The sequence below is a fragment of the Danio rerio genome, chromosome 20 (assembly GCF_052040795.2).
Source record: "Danio rerio strain M-AB ecotype USA chromosome 20, GRCz13ab, whole genome shotgun sequence".
NCBI lineage: Eukaryota > Metazoa > Chordata > Actinopteri > Cypriniformes > Danionidae > Danio > Danio rerio.
This window is the reverse complement of record NC_141040.1, coordinates 43,063,394-43,081,459: the sequence shown is the minus strand read 5'-3', so window position 1 is coordinate 43,081,459 and position 18,066 is coordinate 43,063,394. Positions and strand designations below refer to the sequence as shown.

The 18,066-nt window shown below is 32.3% G+C and overlaps 1 protein-coding gene across 4 annotated transcripts in view; it reads left to right on the top strand.

The window, feature by feature from the left end:
- cad (carbamoyl-phosphate synthetase 2, aspartate transcarbamylase, and dihydroorotase) overlaps nucleotides 1-18,066 on the top strand; it is a 41,092-nt gene that overhangs the window by 10,709 nt on the left and 12,317 nt on the right. For all 4 annotated transcript variants that reach the window (XM_087296318.1, XM_087296317.1, XM_087296316.1 and 1 more), the window contains 20 exon segments: nucleotides 1,170-1,294; nucleotides 1,394-1,527; nucleotides 2,026-2,138; nucleotides 2,261-2,511; nucleotides 4,329-4,575; nucleotides 4,686-4,784; nucleotides 5,524-5,748; nucleotides 8,061-8,243; nucleotides 8,924-9,142; nucleotides 10,309-10,476; nucleotides 10,566-10,748; nucleotides 12,400-12,504; nucleotides 12,590-12,832; nucleotides 13,630-13,711; nucleotides 14,256-14,422; nucleotides 14,512-14,676; nucleotides 15,169-15,300; nucleotides 15,423-15,624; nucleotides 17,162-17,352; nucleotides 17,436-17,576. In XM_087296318.1, coding sequence (XP_087152444.1) covers nucleotides 1,170-1,294; nucleotides 1,394-1,527; nucleotides 2,026-2,138; nucleotides 2,261-2,511; nucleotides 4,329-4,575; nucleotides 4,686-4,784; nucleotides 5,524-5,748; nucleotides 8,061-8,243; nucleotides 8,924-9,142; nucleotides 10,309-10,476; nucleotides 10,566-10,748; nucleotides 12,400-12,504; nucleotides 12,590-12,832; nucleotides 13,630-13,711; nucleotides 14,256-14,422; nucleotides 14,512-14,676; nucleotides 15,169-15,300; nucleotides 15,423-15,624; nucleotides 17,162-17,352; nucleotides 17,436-17,576 — 3,375 coding nt within the window.

The window sequence follows — 18,066 nt, the reverse complement described above, 5'->3', positions numbered from 1 at the left end:
CAGTAAATGAAGAGGGGTGGTACACAGTGTAGCTTCTCCCCTTTTAAATAGCAGCTAATAGCATTTTTACCTCTTATCACCTCTCTGCCACTAAGAGAGGTTGAGCTCAACTCCATCAAATGTGAAGCATCTTGAAGGGGGTAGGGCATGTCAGAAACTAGATAGCATTCAATTGATCCAGATTTGATGAGAAACTGAAGTATGAGGTGACATGAGATTTAGGTGGAAGTGAAAAACAAGTTTTACATATTTGTATCAGTTTTTATCTTCAAATGTGAATGTGTCACTGTTTTGGTGCACACTAGCTTGTAGATGTCATAAAAACTAATAATACTGATTGTAACAACTAAACTTTATTTTAAATTCATGTTACTTTTAAAATCTCCAATAATTAGAAAAGCAAAATGCAATAATTGGAGAAGTGCTCAACTGAGGTCGCTGACATTTTCAGCTTCGTGAAAACTCAACAGTGTACAGGCGCACTAAAGGTGCATCCCAAATCGCATACTTATTCACTATTCTATGCCATTTTGTAGTATAGTGTAAGTAGTGCGTTTACGCTGAAAACTCTAAGATTAAGTGCACCTGAATACCCGGATGATGCACTTATTCAACCGTTCAAATGAAGTGAGAAATGTTGGACACTTAGTAACAGAAGAGGTGGAGCTTTTAAGCACTGTTATTGGATTACTTTATTTTAGATTGTAAAAGCAAAATTCTCCTATGAGATTGATTGTAGCACCTCCCAATGGTGAATGCGGTTATGCTCATGGCAGGTATTATTTGGTAGTTTGATAATTTGTCTCACTAATTTGGCAAACGTCATCTGTGAAACGGTTTGAATTTCTGCTTAGTAAAAAACTTTTGTGTTCCATTTAAAAAGACATTACATTCATATACTATGCTGTAGAGTGTGTTACTGCATAAGTACTGTACATAGTGCATAAGTGTAATGTGTATAGTGTGCCATTTAGGAGACAGCTACAGTTTTCTAAGGCAAATTTTGGCATTGTTTTGGAGCACCCAAGCCTTTTTTATACTTGCATATTTTTTTAAAACTTGCATATTTCTTACACCAGTTATACTAACACCCCAAAAAATCAATGACCGGTCTGTCCTATAGTTTTTGAAGTTAATGTTTTTAGAAATAATGTTTTGTGTCTTAACAGTACTACATCATTGAAGTCAATGCTCGTCTCTCTCGAAGCTCTGCATTGGCCAGTAAGGCCACAGGTTACCCGCTGGCCTACGTTGCTGCTAAACTCAGCTTGGGAATCCCTCTGCCCGTGCTCAAGTGAGTTCTTTTATTAACATTTGCTGTTTTATTGACTCTAACTGCACATTTGTGTATTGTTATCTTGTTGGAAGTTGCTTATAAGTGGTTGTTTTCTAGAAATTCAGTGACTAATTCCACAACCGCCAACTTTGAGCCTAGTCTGGATTACTGCGTGGTGAAGGTTCCTCGCTGGGATTTAAGCAAGTTCCTCAGAGTCAGCACTAAAATAGGCAGCTCCATGAAGAGTGTTGGTGAGTTTCTTGTGTGTGTTTGTTTTTTGTTCCTACACTCTTATCAATTGGTGAAGCTTTTTCCTCGTCATTGGCTATTTTTAGTTTGGAACTTGTAGAACTGCATATCATTGGATTCAGGGTTTTGGCTTTTTAGCAGTGAACTTTACAATGCACTAAACTGATCTAAACTGAACTTCAACTGGCAAAACTGGACTAAAGCAGTTTCAATTTACTAAAACTTTTATGTTAAGCTGCTTTGACACAATCTGCATTGTAAAAGCACTATAGAAATAATGATGAATTTATTTGAAAAAAATAGCAGGATAAATATGTATTATGTTGAGTCTCTAAATGTTTCACTAGCAAATAAAAAGTATCAATGTATTAAAACAAGATTATGAATTTTAATATTGTAAAATTTTAGCCTGTTCCCTTTGCCATTGAGAAGGTGCTATCTGTGCTGAACACAAGTATCCAGTATGTAGAGAACTCATCCAGCACTCTCTTTCATCTCAGGAGAAGTGATGGCCATCGGCCGCAGCTTTGAAGAGGCCTTCCAGAAAGCTTTGAGAATGGTGGATGAGAACTGCGTTGGATTCGATCACACCATCAAACCAGAGTCGGAAGAGGTGGGTACTTAAGTTTTAAAACTTTAATCTGACTTCCAAAGGAGATGCATGTTTTTTTGTGCATTAGGCTTGTAAACAAATGCAAAAAACTAAACTATAGAATATTTTGTCCTGTTTCTCAGGAGTTGCAGACTCCCACAGACAAGCGCATCTTTGTTCTGGCAGCTGCTCTGCATGCTGGATATACAGTAGAGCGGCTCTATGAGCTGACCAAGATAGACCACTGGTTTCTGCATAAGATGAAGAACATCGCAGACCACAAGAAGCTTCTGGAGACGTATAAGCAGGATGAGAGTGCAATGCCTCCAGAGATCATGAGGAAAGCCAAGCAACTGGGCTTCTCTGACAAACAGATTGCCCAAGCTGTGCAAAGGTAGGAATGCACTATTATTACTTTTTTTGTGTGTGTGTGTGGTGGGGGGAGGAGAGATAAGACATTTATATTTATGCAAAATATTGGAAAAAAATAAAAATAGTAAAAAATTTCAGCTAAATTGTGTACATTTTGTTTCTCTTGAATTTTACTCTATAAATAATATTTTACTAGACATTTTTCAAGACTCTTCTATACAGCTTAAAGTGACATTTAAAGGCTTAACTAGGTAATTAGGTTAACTAGACAGGATAGGGTAATTAGGCAAGTTATTATATAACAGTAGTTTGTTCTGTAGACTATTGGGAAAAAAAGGTTATAGGGGCTAATAATTTTGCCCTTAAAATTGTGTTTAAAAAATTTAAAAACTGCTTTTATTCTAGCCATAATAAAACAAATAATACTTTCTCCAGAAGAAAAAATATTATCAGACATACTGTGAAAATGTCCTTGCTTTGTTAAACATTATTTGGGAAATGTTTAAAAAAGAAAAAAAGAAAAAAAAATCAAAGGGGGGCTAATAACTGACTTCAACTGTTGCTGCAAGCTTTCAGATACAGCAGAGCATGATAAAGGGAGTACCATTGGAACTGACTAACACAAGTTATCAGTAATTTGAGCTTTACTTCCTGCTCTGTTCTTTGTGGTTTAACAAATTTCCATAATGGCAGACTATTGACTGCCTATAAAAAAGATGTTGATAGTTGTTTTTGAGACGCTTCGTAAATGGTTACCAACCACAACATGCTGGCCAATCAGAGCAGGGTACGCACAGGCTCTGTCTACACCTTGTATTAGGATGTTTTTTTGGTTGAACGCATCATGTGGGAGGCCCATTACTGTAGACTTAAAAAAAAAAAATGTTTAATGATGTTTTAAATTTAATATTGTGAAGTAAGTCCATACAATTTAAGTATTGTACAGTCCAAAAAACAAATTTTATTTAATATATTTTATGTAAGTAAAATACGGCATTTATTTTCTTTCCTTTAATCCTAATGCAGATTTTATATTGTTTTAACATGTTTATACTGTATATTGATAAATACATTTCAGCAAATCAGCAAATTTAAACTCTTTAACATTTTTATTTATTTATTTATTGTTTGACCATGTGCAGTTCTAAGAACATTTCATTGTTCCTTAAAGTTTTGCAAATGTTAGCGTGTACAAAAATAATTTTTCTGGAGCATTCTTATAACATTGATAGAAAATGTTCCAAGGACATTAATGTTGATGGAATTATTAAATTGTTGATAACATTATTAAAACATTATTATTATAACCGGAGACCATGAGAACTTTTTGAATATCATAATTTTATCCCAAAATTTACATCTTAAAAGTTTTAAACCTTCTAAGAACATTTAAAAAAACTGTTATATATCTTAATGGGAATGTTGAGGGAACATTTTTACCCTACAGCAGCAATCCTGTTAAATACATAAAAAAAAATTTTAAACCACCCCTGGTAATGGTCAAATGTTGACAAGCTTAAATCATTTAGAGCCCATTTACACATGTATTTAGTATAGCAGTCTACTTTCGTTTTATCTGTCTGATTGCATCTTAATATTAGGTGTAATCAGAACCTCAAAGACATTTTTGAACAAGCCATTTTTACACAATACGAAAAAATGCTGTAATGTATATAATATGTCTTTTTAATCAGAAATCAGAACTGACCATAGATAGATGTTCTTACTGAAAAAAAAACTATAAAAAGCTAAATTAGTAGCCTTTAAAACAAAAAATAGGGGCACTTAAACAAAAAGCATCATTCTTAAGCATGATTCCTGCTATTTCCCTCACTCCAGCACTGAACTGGCTGTGAGGAAGTTGAGACGGGACTGGAAGATCTTTCCAGTGGTCAAACAGATCGACACTGTGGCTGCGGAGTGGCCCGCTCAAACCAACTACCTATACCTGACGTATCACGGCTCAGAAAGTGACGTGGTGTTCGAGCAACCACATGTCATGGTGATTGGCTCCGGGGTTTACCGCATTGGCAGCAGTGTGGAGTTTGACTGGTGTGCTGTTGGGTGTATTATGGAACTCAGAAAGGTCAGCCGTCTGTATTAAGGGCAAAAAAACTTTTATGTGATTTTATTTATTTATTTATTTTTATTATTTAACGCATGAATTCATGATTTTGTGTACTATTTATCTTACAGATGGGATACAAAACCATTATGGTGAACTACAACCCGGAAACAGTCAGCACTGATTATGATATGTGTGATAGACTGTATTTTGATGAGATCTCCTTTGAGGTAAATAAATTAAATATGCATCTTGTGTGGTTATCATTAGAAAATGTGCCAATAACAAACTTTTTTTTTTTGTTCTTTAAATATTTCTAAAAATAGTGTATGCGTTACTATATTTGACATGAGTTTTATACTGAATATTTATTTCTGCATGGTATACATAGTGTACTGTATAAGATTGTGATCTTCAAATTAGTTAAATATATAGTTATGTATTTAAATTTTAATTTATGCATGGTGTATAATTTTTTTATTATTATTATTATTATTATTGTAAAGATTATTATTATTATTATTATTATTATTATTATTATTATTATTACTATTAACATTATCATTATTAACCCTAACATTTTTTACTAATATGATGATGATGACTGAGTATTGTTATAATAATAAAAAATATAATAAGAAGGCATACAAATTTTTTTAACTTAATGAGGGTGTTAAAGGAATGTTTTTACTCTGAAGCAGCAGTAATTATTATTGTGATGATTATGATAATGACTGATAATTATTATTATTACCATAATAATAATATTAATAATAATTAATATGTTATAGTATATATTATATTATTATATTTATAGTTTTCTTTGTTTATGTTAAAACCACTAATACTAAAATTTATATTTAAATTATAATTATATTTACATTTAGATTATATAATAAATAATTAAATAATAAAAAAATAAAAATATGTAAATAAAATACAAAAACTTTTGTTTGGTTTTGATCACAGGTGGTGATGGACATCTATGAGATGGAGAATCCAGAGGGTGTTATTCTGTCTATGGGTGGGCAGCTGCCCAACAACATCGCCATGTCCCTTCACAGACAGCAGTGCAGGATCCTGGGCACCTCACCTGAGTTCATAGACAATGCGGAAAACCGCTTCAAATTCTCCAGAATGCTGGACACCATCGGGATCAGCCAGCCTCGGTGGAAAGAGCTCTCTGATACTGAGGTTAACTATAAAGAGAATTCATACACTTTTTAATCTTTTACAACTTGTATTCATACAAGAAATACCAGTGACACACTGGAAGTGTAGTGTGGATTGAAAAGTATCAACTTTTTTTTTTGCATTCGTCTACAGTGTTTAAAAATTTGGCATGCACTTCCATTTTGGGCACAATTCATTTAAAATAACTGAAGCGAAGCACTTCACATAAAAAGGCAGTGCTATAAATATTCCTTATTAAAATTGAATGAGTAAAAAAAGTTATGGTTTTGTTTTTTTTTGTTTTTTTTTGTTCAAATATATTTTATTGAACATTTTTAGTGCACAAACATGTCAGAAACTTACAATAAGTAATGAGATAATATCTAACATTCATATAATTTGAATACTGACTCCCACAAAAATTATAATAAAACAATGAATACAATTATATTGTAATAAACAAAAACAACAAGGACCTAAAATACAAATTTATTTTAAATAAAGATAATTTGGTATTTTAACCCTTGTGTGCTTTTGGGATGTTTTCTCTGGGATGATTTTTGAGTCTTAATTTGGCCACAACTTTATCTGCGTTTCAGCAAATGGAATGTTTTTTGGTGGCATCTTTGATTTGATTTGATGTATTTATTTCGAACAGAAAAAAATCATACACAACAATTCATTAAACATTAAACAAAATACATTTTAACATGGTCGAAATGGGGCGGGTCAGAAGCACAAGCTTATTGTTTTCCCCACCCCATTATCACACACATTTACATGAGACTTTTTTTATCCTTTCGGCATCTTTGACATATTATATGTTTGATTCCATTTGTACATTTACAATTCATAACATCGACCCCAAAAAATACATAATATTGCAAACAGCCATTAATTGAATTTTCATTAAACCTTTCTCATTTTGTTCTTTTTCAACCACTTCTATTCATCATTATATTCCCTTAACAATATAAATTTATACAACTTTTTAAAATGATTAATATCCTAATATCGTTTGAGAATTTGTTCTAGACTGTTCAAAAAATTTACCCCACACACAGACATGCACAAATCTTTTAAAGTTGTCCTCATTTTCAATCTCCTAAAATTTTGTTCTTCTCTCAGAATATATCCCCCTTGTCTTTGTTCAAAAACTTTTGTATGCATTTTAAAAGTAATTTATTCCTAGTTTTAAACTTATTTGTACTGTTTTAAATTAACAAATCATTGAACTTAAGTATCTTCAATTTAAAAAAGAAAGCATTTATATGCTCCGAACACCCCGCATCGTAAGTTAGATTTATATGTATTCCCCCAAATTTCAACACAATAACTCGTATATGGCAACAAGTTATATATAACAAGTGTGTTATATATTACATGTATTGATTTATTGTCCAAGATTATTCTTGCATTATACACTATTGCTACTGTTTTTACCAATTTTGATATTGTATCATTTATTTGCGATTTCCAACTAATTTTATGGTCCAATAAAACACCAAGAGACTTGATTGGATATACTTTTTCTATTACTTTATTATCAATTTTTAAATCTATATTGTGACTGCTTTTTATTTCCCAAATAACCTAACCTTTGTTTTACTTATATTTAATGACAATTTATTTACTTTATTTATTTTAACATCTATTTTGGAAAAATGCCTAAGATGAAAAACGTAAAAAAAGTAGAAAAAAAAGACCTCAACAATACACTCTAGGCAAATTTACTACCCTTTTGCTATTTTGTTGGCTGTTTTTACCCCATTACCTTTCAATTTAAAGATATGTTTTGATTGCAAAGCCATGGCACCATAGTAAAAGTTACCAAGAAAAATTTTTAGAATTGCAAATTTTACCTCATCCCAACAGGAAAAACCACCAACAATCAGGAATGCATGATTATATGGTTACAGGGCTTTGCCATCAAACTGTAATTATAATAGAAGTCAATGGGACAAAAACCGCTACCAACATAATAAGAGTAGTACATTTGAACAATGGTAAATCTGAACAATACAAAGGGTCAACGTGAAATTACTATTACAATTTTAACTGTAAAAGCAATTTTCAACATGTCTGTAGTATTGGTGTGTTTTGAATTTTAGTTGGTCTGCCAAAAAAAGTTTTTCTTTTTTTTTTTTCCAATTCTAATAAGTTGCCTTGTAAAGTTTGATGGATGAACTGTCACCAGAGGAACGTCAGCATTCTGTACCCAGTTTTTTTTCTTTTTGACCACTTTGCTGATTGTTTAATTTATTGTAAGTTAATTAGGAAAAATCTGGATATTTGCTTGTAATTTAAATAACCGGTGACTCTTTCTCTTGTAGTCTGCTGTGAATTTCTGTGAGACGGTGGGTTATCCCTGCTTGGTGAGGCCATCATATGTTCTGAGCGGAGCTGCGATGAACGTGGCCTACTCAGACACGGATATGGAGAAGTTTCTGAGCAGTGCTGTTGCTGTGTCGAAGGAACACCCTGTCGTTATTTCCAAATTCATTCAGGAGGCCAAGGTTAGTCAACAAAACCGGTGTTTTAAGTAGACACATGTTCTTTCTTCGGGCAATTCAAGATAATAAGTAGGTGTAGGTAATTACTGGATCATACCGTTTGTTGACACAAAATGAAACCGTGATGTTTGGACATGTTTTTCACCACAGGCACATTTATGATGGTATTTTCTGTGATTTTGGTGATGTGAACTGAATTTACTTTCACTTCACCAGCATTACAATAAACTACTGTCATATAAACAAATTGAAGTTTGTCGAAATAAAAGTTTGATCTAACTTCAAGAAATTAACACATTTCTGTTGTGCAGACAAATATAAAAACAAAAAACTGTTAATCATAGAAATGATTTGGTTTATTAATTGTTTATCAGTATCAGTAATAGTTGTTTATTGTATAACTGATTGACTGATGTATTCTTATCAGTCTGCATTATATTAGATACTTGCACGCTTATCTCCTTTAAATTCATATTTATTTGCACTATTGTCTATTTTAATACAAAACTATCCATTTAATGACTAAAAGCATTCCTAATGTGTCCTTTATTTAAGCTTTGAATTCTGTGGTCCTGTATTGTACACTGTCTATCTGTGTAAGATGTTCAAATCTATAATGATGGCAATTTACGTTTGGCACTGTCAGTTTAGTAATGTTTATTGATGGTGTTTTTGACTCTCAGGAGATTGATGTGGACGCCGTGGCCTGTGATGGAGAGGTTATTGCCATCGCGGTTTCTGAGCATGTGGAGAACGCAGGGGTTCATTCTGGAGACGCCACACTGGTGACTCCTCCACAGGACATTAACCAGAAAACCATGGAGCGTATTAAGATGATCGTTCATGCTATTGGGCAGGAGCTTCAGGTCACTGGCCCGTTCAACCTGCAGCTCATTGCCAAGGTTGGTTACTTGCCTTTAAATTACATTTAGGATGTGTTTCTCAGATATTTGTTTCTGAAACAAATGCTATATTTATACAAATGCAACTTCATCTTAATACAGCCCTATCCACTATGTTTATGAAAAATCTTGCTCTGTACACACAACAAATTTTAGAAGCAAGAACTAGCTATGAATTAGAGTACATTTAGAGTGTATTTACTTTACATAATGCGATATTAAATAAATGTTAGTTAAATCAGGATTTATTTGTAAACTAATAAGATTGCATTGAATAAGAGAAAAAAAATGATGGCTGCAGCAATTTCCATTTGAAATCTTAAAATCCAGCCAGCATTTAAATCCCTTTATTCAGAACAGAACAAGATAAGAAAAAATAAGCAGACAAGTCATGTTTAAGTCTAAGCAGCAAATACTTTAATTTATAATAGTGTTAATAAAGAGAATAAGATAAAAACTTAACATTTTCATATACAGTTAATACATCAAATTAAAATTATAGCCTAATGACATTTACTTTTTAAACCTCTAAATAACGCTAAATTAACATCTCTCATTTGGAACCAATGCAATTACTCTCATAATACTTTAGCAAATGTTACATTTAAAAAAAAATTAATATAAAATTGCTTACAAAATATTGCGGAAACAACTTTAAATACTTATGTATACTTAAAATACAAATTTTTTTTTGTTATGCAGGTAAAACTGGTAAGGTGTCATACAAAATAAAAGTTTGTCTTTTATTTGCGTAAACACAGAATAAAAACCAAGTGGCATTTTTAAATCTGGAAACACAGGCTCCACTTTTTGTTCTTTTGGTCTTTTTGTAATGACCAGACCTCAAATTAAACAACCTCTAGCATAATGGTTGTATGAGAAAGGGTTTAGAGAATCAGGGAAGGGTAATCAATTATCCATAAGAGCAAATCAGGAAATGGATGTAGACAGTCAGGTCTATATTTTAAAAATAAATCTGCTTTTTGGGATATCTACTATAATATGTATTGCTGGAGCTTCTAATCTATAACAGGGTCTCAAGTTGCTTTTTTAAAAGTAAAAATGTCTGAGTAATCTGGCTGCCAAACAAAAACAGACTTGTATAAAAAAAAAAATAATAAAAAGCTGTAGTATAATCATAGCCTAATATGTGTGTCTGTCTACAGGATGATCAGCTAAAGGTGATCGAGTGCAATGTGCGAGTCTCGCGCTCCTTCCCTTATGTGTCCAAAACACTTGGTGTGGATCTTGTCGCGCTTGCAACAAGAGTCATCTTGGGAGAGGAAGTGGAGGCTGTTGGGCTGATGAGGGGGAATGGCATTGTTGGAGTTAAGGTAATGAGCTTCATGGATATTTTTTTTTTATGCGAGTAATCGAACTGAACAAGATCTTAAATCATCTGTGATTTGTGCTTTACCCTCAGGTTCCTCAGTTCTCCTTCTCCCGCCTGGCTGGAGCAGATGTGGTTTTGGGTGTTGAGATGACCAGCACTGGAGAAGTGGCCTGCTTCGGGGAGAACCGATATGAGGCCTATCTCAAAGCCATGCTTAGCACCGGCTTCAAGATCCCTAAAAAGAACATTCTGCTCTCTATTGGTAGTTACAAGGTAATAATTGACTGTCGAATGAGTCATTAGAACAAAATCACTAGCGTTGAATTCTTAATTTAATTCTTAATCAAATCAGACAAATCAAACCAAGTGAATTGGATTATTTCAATTAATTTGATTCATAACTCATAATCTAATTAACTCATTTCAACTCATAAGATTTGAATACTTTTAATTTAATTACATTTATTCATTTAGCAGGTGATTTTTATTCAACGCGACTTAAAAATAAATGAGGATAAAAGAAATCACCAGATAGCAGCAGTATATACAGTGCTCAGCATAATTGAGTACAGCCCATTTTGAAAATGAATATCTTTATTTATTTCTCAGTTAATACAGGCAATGTATTTGATGCATTTAAACAACTGATTTATTAAACAGATATGTTTATTAAAATAATATTTTTGTCACCAAACATATTTAGAAATTAAAAGATAATACAAGTAAATTCAAGGAAATTATTGCAAAAAGAAATTTCAACCTACAAAATTTTAATTACATTTTTCCATTTTGCTTTTGATTTTTCCTTCTTTTTTTATTAAATTTTTCTATAACATAAATTTGTGTGTACTAGTTTTTAGACAGTTATTGTGAGTTATTTTGTTAGATTAGAACCAAATTTGGCTTCAGTACTGACTAATCTAATGTATATGCGCAAATATAATATTGTATAGCTTCCTATTAAGCATATCAATTTAAAAGCTAGATTAGTAAGGGGTGCACTTATATATGCTCTAAGCACTGTGTATATGACATAAAGTCTAAGCTTTTTAAATTGATGGAGTCCCTGTTATGGAGTGTTTGTAAGAAAGTATGTGCTGCATATACAGAGGAATTAAAGAGAGAAGGGTGTGTATCATGTGGTTTGTCAAGCCCGCTCACTTGTGTGAAGCACACTCAGGATTGCACCATGTTATTCAGATTAAGTGTTTGTAAGAAAGTGTCTGGTGATTATGGAGAGGAAAAGATGCATCTTCTACAGGTGGTCGTAAATGACTTTAGTTCACATTATTGAATGTATTCTATAATGTTTTTTGCTAACATAAAACATTATAGAATGTTTTATGTTAGCAAAGCATCACCATTTTGTTCAATTTTTAAGGTTTATCCCTAAATCTGGGACATACTCTACTGATTGTCACAGGGATGAATATATCCAAATCAGATGTTGATTTGTTTGATAAATTAAAAAAAAAAAATCTGAATTTAAGCAAGTTTATCATTTCTTTTTTTGAATGGCAGATGTTTAAACCCACAAAAAAAGACACATTTGCATTGTATTAAGGGCCTGTGAAAGGTTATTTCAATTGGACAAGTAAACAACCACCAGGCAGCATACTAGCAGACTCCAAGATCATCCTTAGCTGTCATGTATAAATGCATTTAAAACCACTTATTTGTATCTACCTACAATATCAACACCACACCATAAAAATTAACCACAAAAACTTGACTCAATTTTATTTATAAAGCACTTTTTACACCATCACTGGATCCAAAGTGCTGGACAGGCAAAGTTAAAATAATATAAATTTAAATGATTAGCTGTACTACTGTTATGCATTTTTTTCAGGAGAGATATGTATCTGGTTAATGTATAAATCTTTTCAGGTTGCAATAAAATCTTCAATTTAAATTCTTTCAGAATAAGAGTGAGCTGCTGCCCACAGTACAGACTTTGGAGAGTTTGGGTTATAACTTGTATGCAAGTCTTGGCACTGCTGACTTCTACACTGAGCATGGAGTCAAGGTACAGCAACTTGTTTGCTTAATTAAAAAATGTATAAAAATTTAGCAGTTATACAATTTCAATGTGTTATTCTTTGTCTAATTAGGTAATGGCAGTGGACTGGCCATTTGAAGAGGAGAGTGACTGTCCAAATAAGGACAAACAGCGCAACATCATGGACTATCTGGAGGAGAACCATTTTGACTTGGTCATCAATCTGTCCATGAGGAACTCTGGGGGAAGACGCTTGTCCTCTTTTGTGACCAAAGGATACCGAACTCGTCGAATGGCTATTGACTTCTCAGTGCCACTCATTACTGACATAAAGTGCACTAAGCTCTTTGTTCAAGTAAGTTGGGATGCTCTTACAGTATTATTGTTATTATATACATGCTCTTATTATTATTATTTATTTATTATTATTATATACTGTTATTATGACTATTTATTATTGTCATTATTTTTATTTATAATCATCATTATTATAATGTATTTATTAATACATAATTATTTTTTATGTATTATTTTAAATATATTTTCTATTTTTGTATTATATTTATTATTATTATTATTATTACTATTACTATTATTGTTGTTATTATGTATTGATAAATAATAATTGTTTACTTTAATATAATAATAAATAGTTTTATAAGTCTCTGTTGTTATTATTATTATTATTCATTATTAATAGTAATAACAACAATAATAATTATAATATTAATAGAAAATCATTCTAAAATTATTAATTATTATTAATATTATTGTATTTGTAACAATAATTAATATTTATTAGTAGATAAAAATAAATGTATAGAAAGAACAAAATAAAGCATAATTATAAATAACAACAACTATTATGATTATTATTATTTTAAACTTTATTTTCTATAGCGCTTTTAATGGTATATCCCAAAGCCTTTCACAGGTTTTTTTTTAGGTAAAGATTCAAAGGAAAAAAGACCTAAAAAATATGATTATAAAAGGTAATTTGAACATCCTACATAAGACACCAAGAAATCACCTAAAAGCCATTCTGAAAAGTTTTAAGACCAGATTTTAAAACAATAAATGCTAAACACTAGAACGCAGTTTTATTGTATCACCCCTAAAACTAAAGATTGAAATATATGTGGGTTTTGGCAGGCACTGAAGCAAATTGGACAGGCTCCTCGCGTGAAGACACATGTAGACAGCATGACCTCACAGAAACTCATCCGTTTGCCAGGTAAGTGTGGTCTCTTGCATCCTTTCAGTTATTCAATACAATTTTTGTCAAAACAAATGAGTGTCCCTGCTGATTACCTTACCTGTAATGTAGCTGTTTGTGAATGTTAAAGTCTATGATGTTTTAAAAATCAAAGTGCTTGATACATACAGTATCATTTTACAATAAGGTTGTATTATGTTAACTAACATAAACAAACAACTAACCACAAATTTATTACATCGTTTATTCATCTTTGTTAAGGTTAATAAATAGAATTTGTTTGTTGTTGGTTCATTTACTCAGTGCATTAACTAATGATAACAAACATTAGTTGGGTTGTAATAATGCATTAGTAAGTGTTGTGAGCAATGATTAACTGATTAATAAATGCTGTACAGTTATTTTTCATTTTTAGTTCATGTTAGTAAATACATTAATGAATCCTTATCTCAAAGTCCAAAATAAAAGCAATTCTTCCTGCAGTTTTGTGTTGTGAATTATTCCTTATTTAACAGGGGTACTTTAAATTAAGGTCTTCTCATTTGTTTTTGAATATCTAAAGGTTTGATTGATGTCCATGTACATCTGCGAGAGCCTGGTGCCACCCATAAAGAAGACTTCTCGTCGGGCACTGCTGCTGCACTCGCTGGAGGAATCACTATGGTGTGTGCAATGCCCAACACTAACCCTGCCATCATCGACCCCAACTCCTTTACTATGGCACAAAAGGTAAACTTAACTAATTACAGTCGTTTATTAAGTTGAAAACTGGGGAAATTGTGTTTGTTTGTTTAAAAATTTGTGATTAATATGTTTAGCTTGCAAAGGCTGGGTGCCGCTGTGATTACGCACTTTTCGTGGGGGCTTCATCCGACAACGCTGCTCTACTTCCGTCCATTGCAAGCTCTACAGCTGGTCTGAAGATGTACTTGAATGACACCTACTCTACTTTGAAGATGGACAATGTCTCGCTGTGGATGGAGGTATGGAAAATGAAAATGGAGGATGTTAATGAAACTGGGTGTTTGTGCGTGTGTGCGTGCATGCGTGTGTGTTTTTTTAGTAATATGTTATAATGCTTTTATTTAATATAAAATGTGTTCATTCATTTAAAAACACTGAATTAAGTCTATGCATAATTTTAAATAAATATAAAAAAACTAAAAATATATATAAATAAATACAAATAAATTAATATAAATAAATATAAATTTTGATAAACTAATTAAAGAAAAATAAAAAACCTGCATTCAAAATAAATTGAAAACATTTTAAAGTCAATTTCTTTTTCTTTATTTATTTTGTCATTATTTTCTTAGTTTCAGCCTGATAAAAACAGGCAAAACAATTGCACCCATTTACACATTTCAAATGCAGAATTTGAAATTATTTAATTACATAAAACATTAAGCATTATATATTTTTATTTGATTTGTCATGCTTACATTTTTACAACTGGATTTGTTTCTTTGCAGCACTTTGAAAAGTGGCCGAAGCACTTGCCCATTGTGGCACATGCAGAGAAACAGACAGTGGCTGCAATCCTGCTGGTGGCACAGCTCTATCAGAGACCTGTTCATATCTGCCACGTTGCCAAGAAAGAAGAGGTAAAAATCCTTGTTATATGTGGTGTTTTAACAAAAGTATTATGTTTCATGCTCTAGTTTTCCAAATTATTTACATATATCTTTTGAATAGTAATTAATTAAACACATGCCTTGTTTTGCAGATTCTGATCATTCGAGCTGCTAAACAAAAAGGGATCCAGGTGACGTGTGAAGTGGCACCTCACCATCTTTTCTTGTGTGAAGATAACGTGCCCGTCATTGGAAAAGACAAGGCACAAGTGCGCCCCATGCTGGGCACACGCGAGGACATGGAGGCATTATGGGAAAATCTAGACATCATTGACTGTTTTGCAACAGACCACGGTAATAATAGGATCAGATTTTGCTATTGTGTTGGCATCTTTGCTTAAAATGCAGGTATTTAGCGTGGTAAACAAATAGGATGAAATCTTTTGGACGTGCTTAATATAAAACTAATTCTACATACAAGGAAAAAAATCAACACTGTCCTATAAAAACAGCCTTTTGGAAATTTAGAAAAATTAAAATTATTTTAAATTTTTTTGGTGCTGAATCAGTCTACACTTGTTTATTTTTAGCTTTTGAGTAAAAAGATTTATTTGAAGAAGTCTCTTATGCATTACCTATAATGCATCTACTTGACCAAAAAAAAGCTATGGAAAATTATTTACAGAAATACCTTAAAAATTAGGAAATTGTAGTTTTATTTGAGGGAAAAACAATTAGTTTTATTCTGTAAAGCACTGATGACGCCGTTTTCCAAATGTAATTTAAGATAAGATATTTATTTTTTACCAGTGGTTCTAACTTTTTAGAGATAATATTTGAAGATTTTAGAGATAATGATTGTAGGATTAACACTGAATTTTATCACAACATTTGTGATTCTGTCCCTTTTTTTATAATAAAAAAGATCAAAATAAGTTTGGAACACGTTACAAGATCTTTATGGAATAAATCAAATATTAACATTTATAAAAAAATAAATCCAAATTATCCACTTAACTAATCTTAATGAATCCAGCAAATACTGAGAATCGAAGAAAAACTTTTTTTCCCATAGCATTTATTTATGTGATTAAACCTTTTTAATGACTATGTTTACATGGACACTAGTAATCAAATTATTTGCCTTAATGTGAACAAGACAATAATATGGTGTTTACATGAGTTGCTTTTTGAATGTTCCTTTCATGATCACGTTTTACATGTTATAGCACATAATTCGATTAACGTCATTGCATCACAGCGCTACCCACATTTCCTCCAGAGTGTTAGTTAATTTTGGATGTTTAATTTTTGATTTGTCCACTTTAACTGCAGTTCGGCACTTTAATTCAGTAACATTTCATGCATGCCCCCCATGACAAACGAGATACTGCATGCGAGTATGAACTGCTGGAAGTGTGTTTTTTTATGGAAATTTGATACAGCGCACCGTTGGGGGGAACAAAACCTTGGTATTATGTGATGCGGGTGTTTGTGGTCCTTCACAGACTCGGTAGGTGCGGAGAATAGTGTGAAACAGTCATGTGTACAAACTGTCCTGTCACAAAATCCGGTGAAAAATAAAATGATAATAGCTTTATTAAAGTGTAATGCGAATAAAATCAGCATACTCGACATTTCTTAATTCGATTTCTGTTTGTGTCTATTAGAACTGGATTAAATCAATCAAAAGTTGCTGTTTACATGGTAGATTGTCAGAGTATTGCTTTGTATGTATTAAAATTAGATTATTAGTGTCCATGTAAACGTACGGTCACATAATCTCTCAAACAACTTCCTGCCCAGGGACTATATTGCTACTATCTATATCTTTTGTAGCATTTTAAATGTCTTTACTGTCCTTTTTGATTAAAAACAAAAAACCTTGCAGCTCCACATTCAGCGGAAGAGAAGATCTCAGAGAAGCCTCCTCCAGGTTACCCTGGTCTGGAGACGATGCTGCCTCTGCTGTTCACGGCCGTCAGCGAGGGTCGCCTTACAGTCGATGACATCATCAAGAGGCTGTATGAAAACCCCCGAAAAATCTTCTCCCTTCCTGCTCAAGAAGACACCTATGTTGAGGTATTTCATGAAAGAGTGCAGGTAGTCAGTGGGTGCATTTAAATTTAGATGTCTGTTTAATCCCCAAGTGGTATTTTTTTCAGGTGGATTTGGAGCAGGAGTGGACCATTCCAAAGCACATGCAATTCACCAAGTCAAAGTGGACACCTTTTGAGGGCATGAAAGTGAAGGGAAAAGTCATGAGGGTTGTGCTCAGAGGCGAAGTGGCTTATATTGATGGACAGGTAAAGGGCCAATGCTTTTCTACAATACTGTTTGCAAAGTCTGTTATTTTATTTTTATAGATGTTTTATAATGTAAAATTTTAATTTAATATTGCGTTATATTTATAGAAAATATATCATATTTGTACTTCATATTTATAGAAAAGATATAATTTTCCTTAATATTCAGCTATTATTACTGTCTTCAGATTATGCTGATTTTGTGTTCAAAGAAGCATTATTTATCAATATTGAAAATACTTTTCCTGCTTAATAGTTTTGTAGAAGCCATGGTACAATTGAAAAAATAATATTCTAAATGTAAAAGCTTCATAAAATGTTATAGTTTAAGTTATTTCTTATGAGCGATTTCACCCAAAAAATAAAATGTACAAACCCATTTGAGTATTTGTTTTTTTTCTGTTTGACCTAAAGGAAGAATGTTGATAGCCAAACAAACAATAAATACTGTAGATAATGTCTATGGCTAGAGTCAGCTGTCTGGTTACCA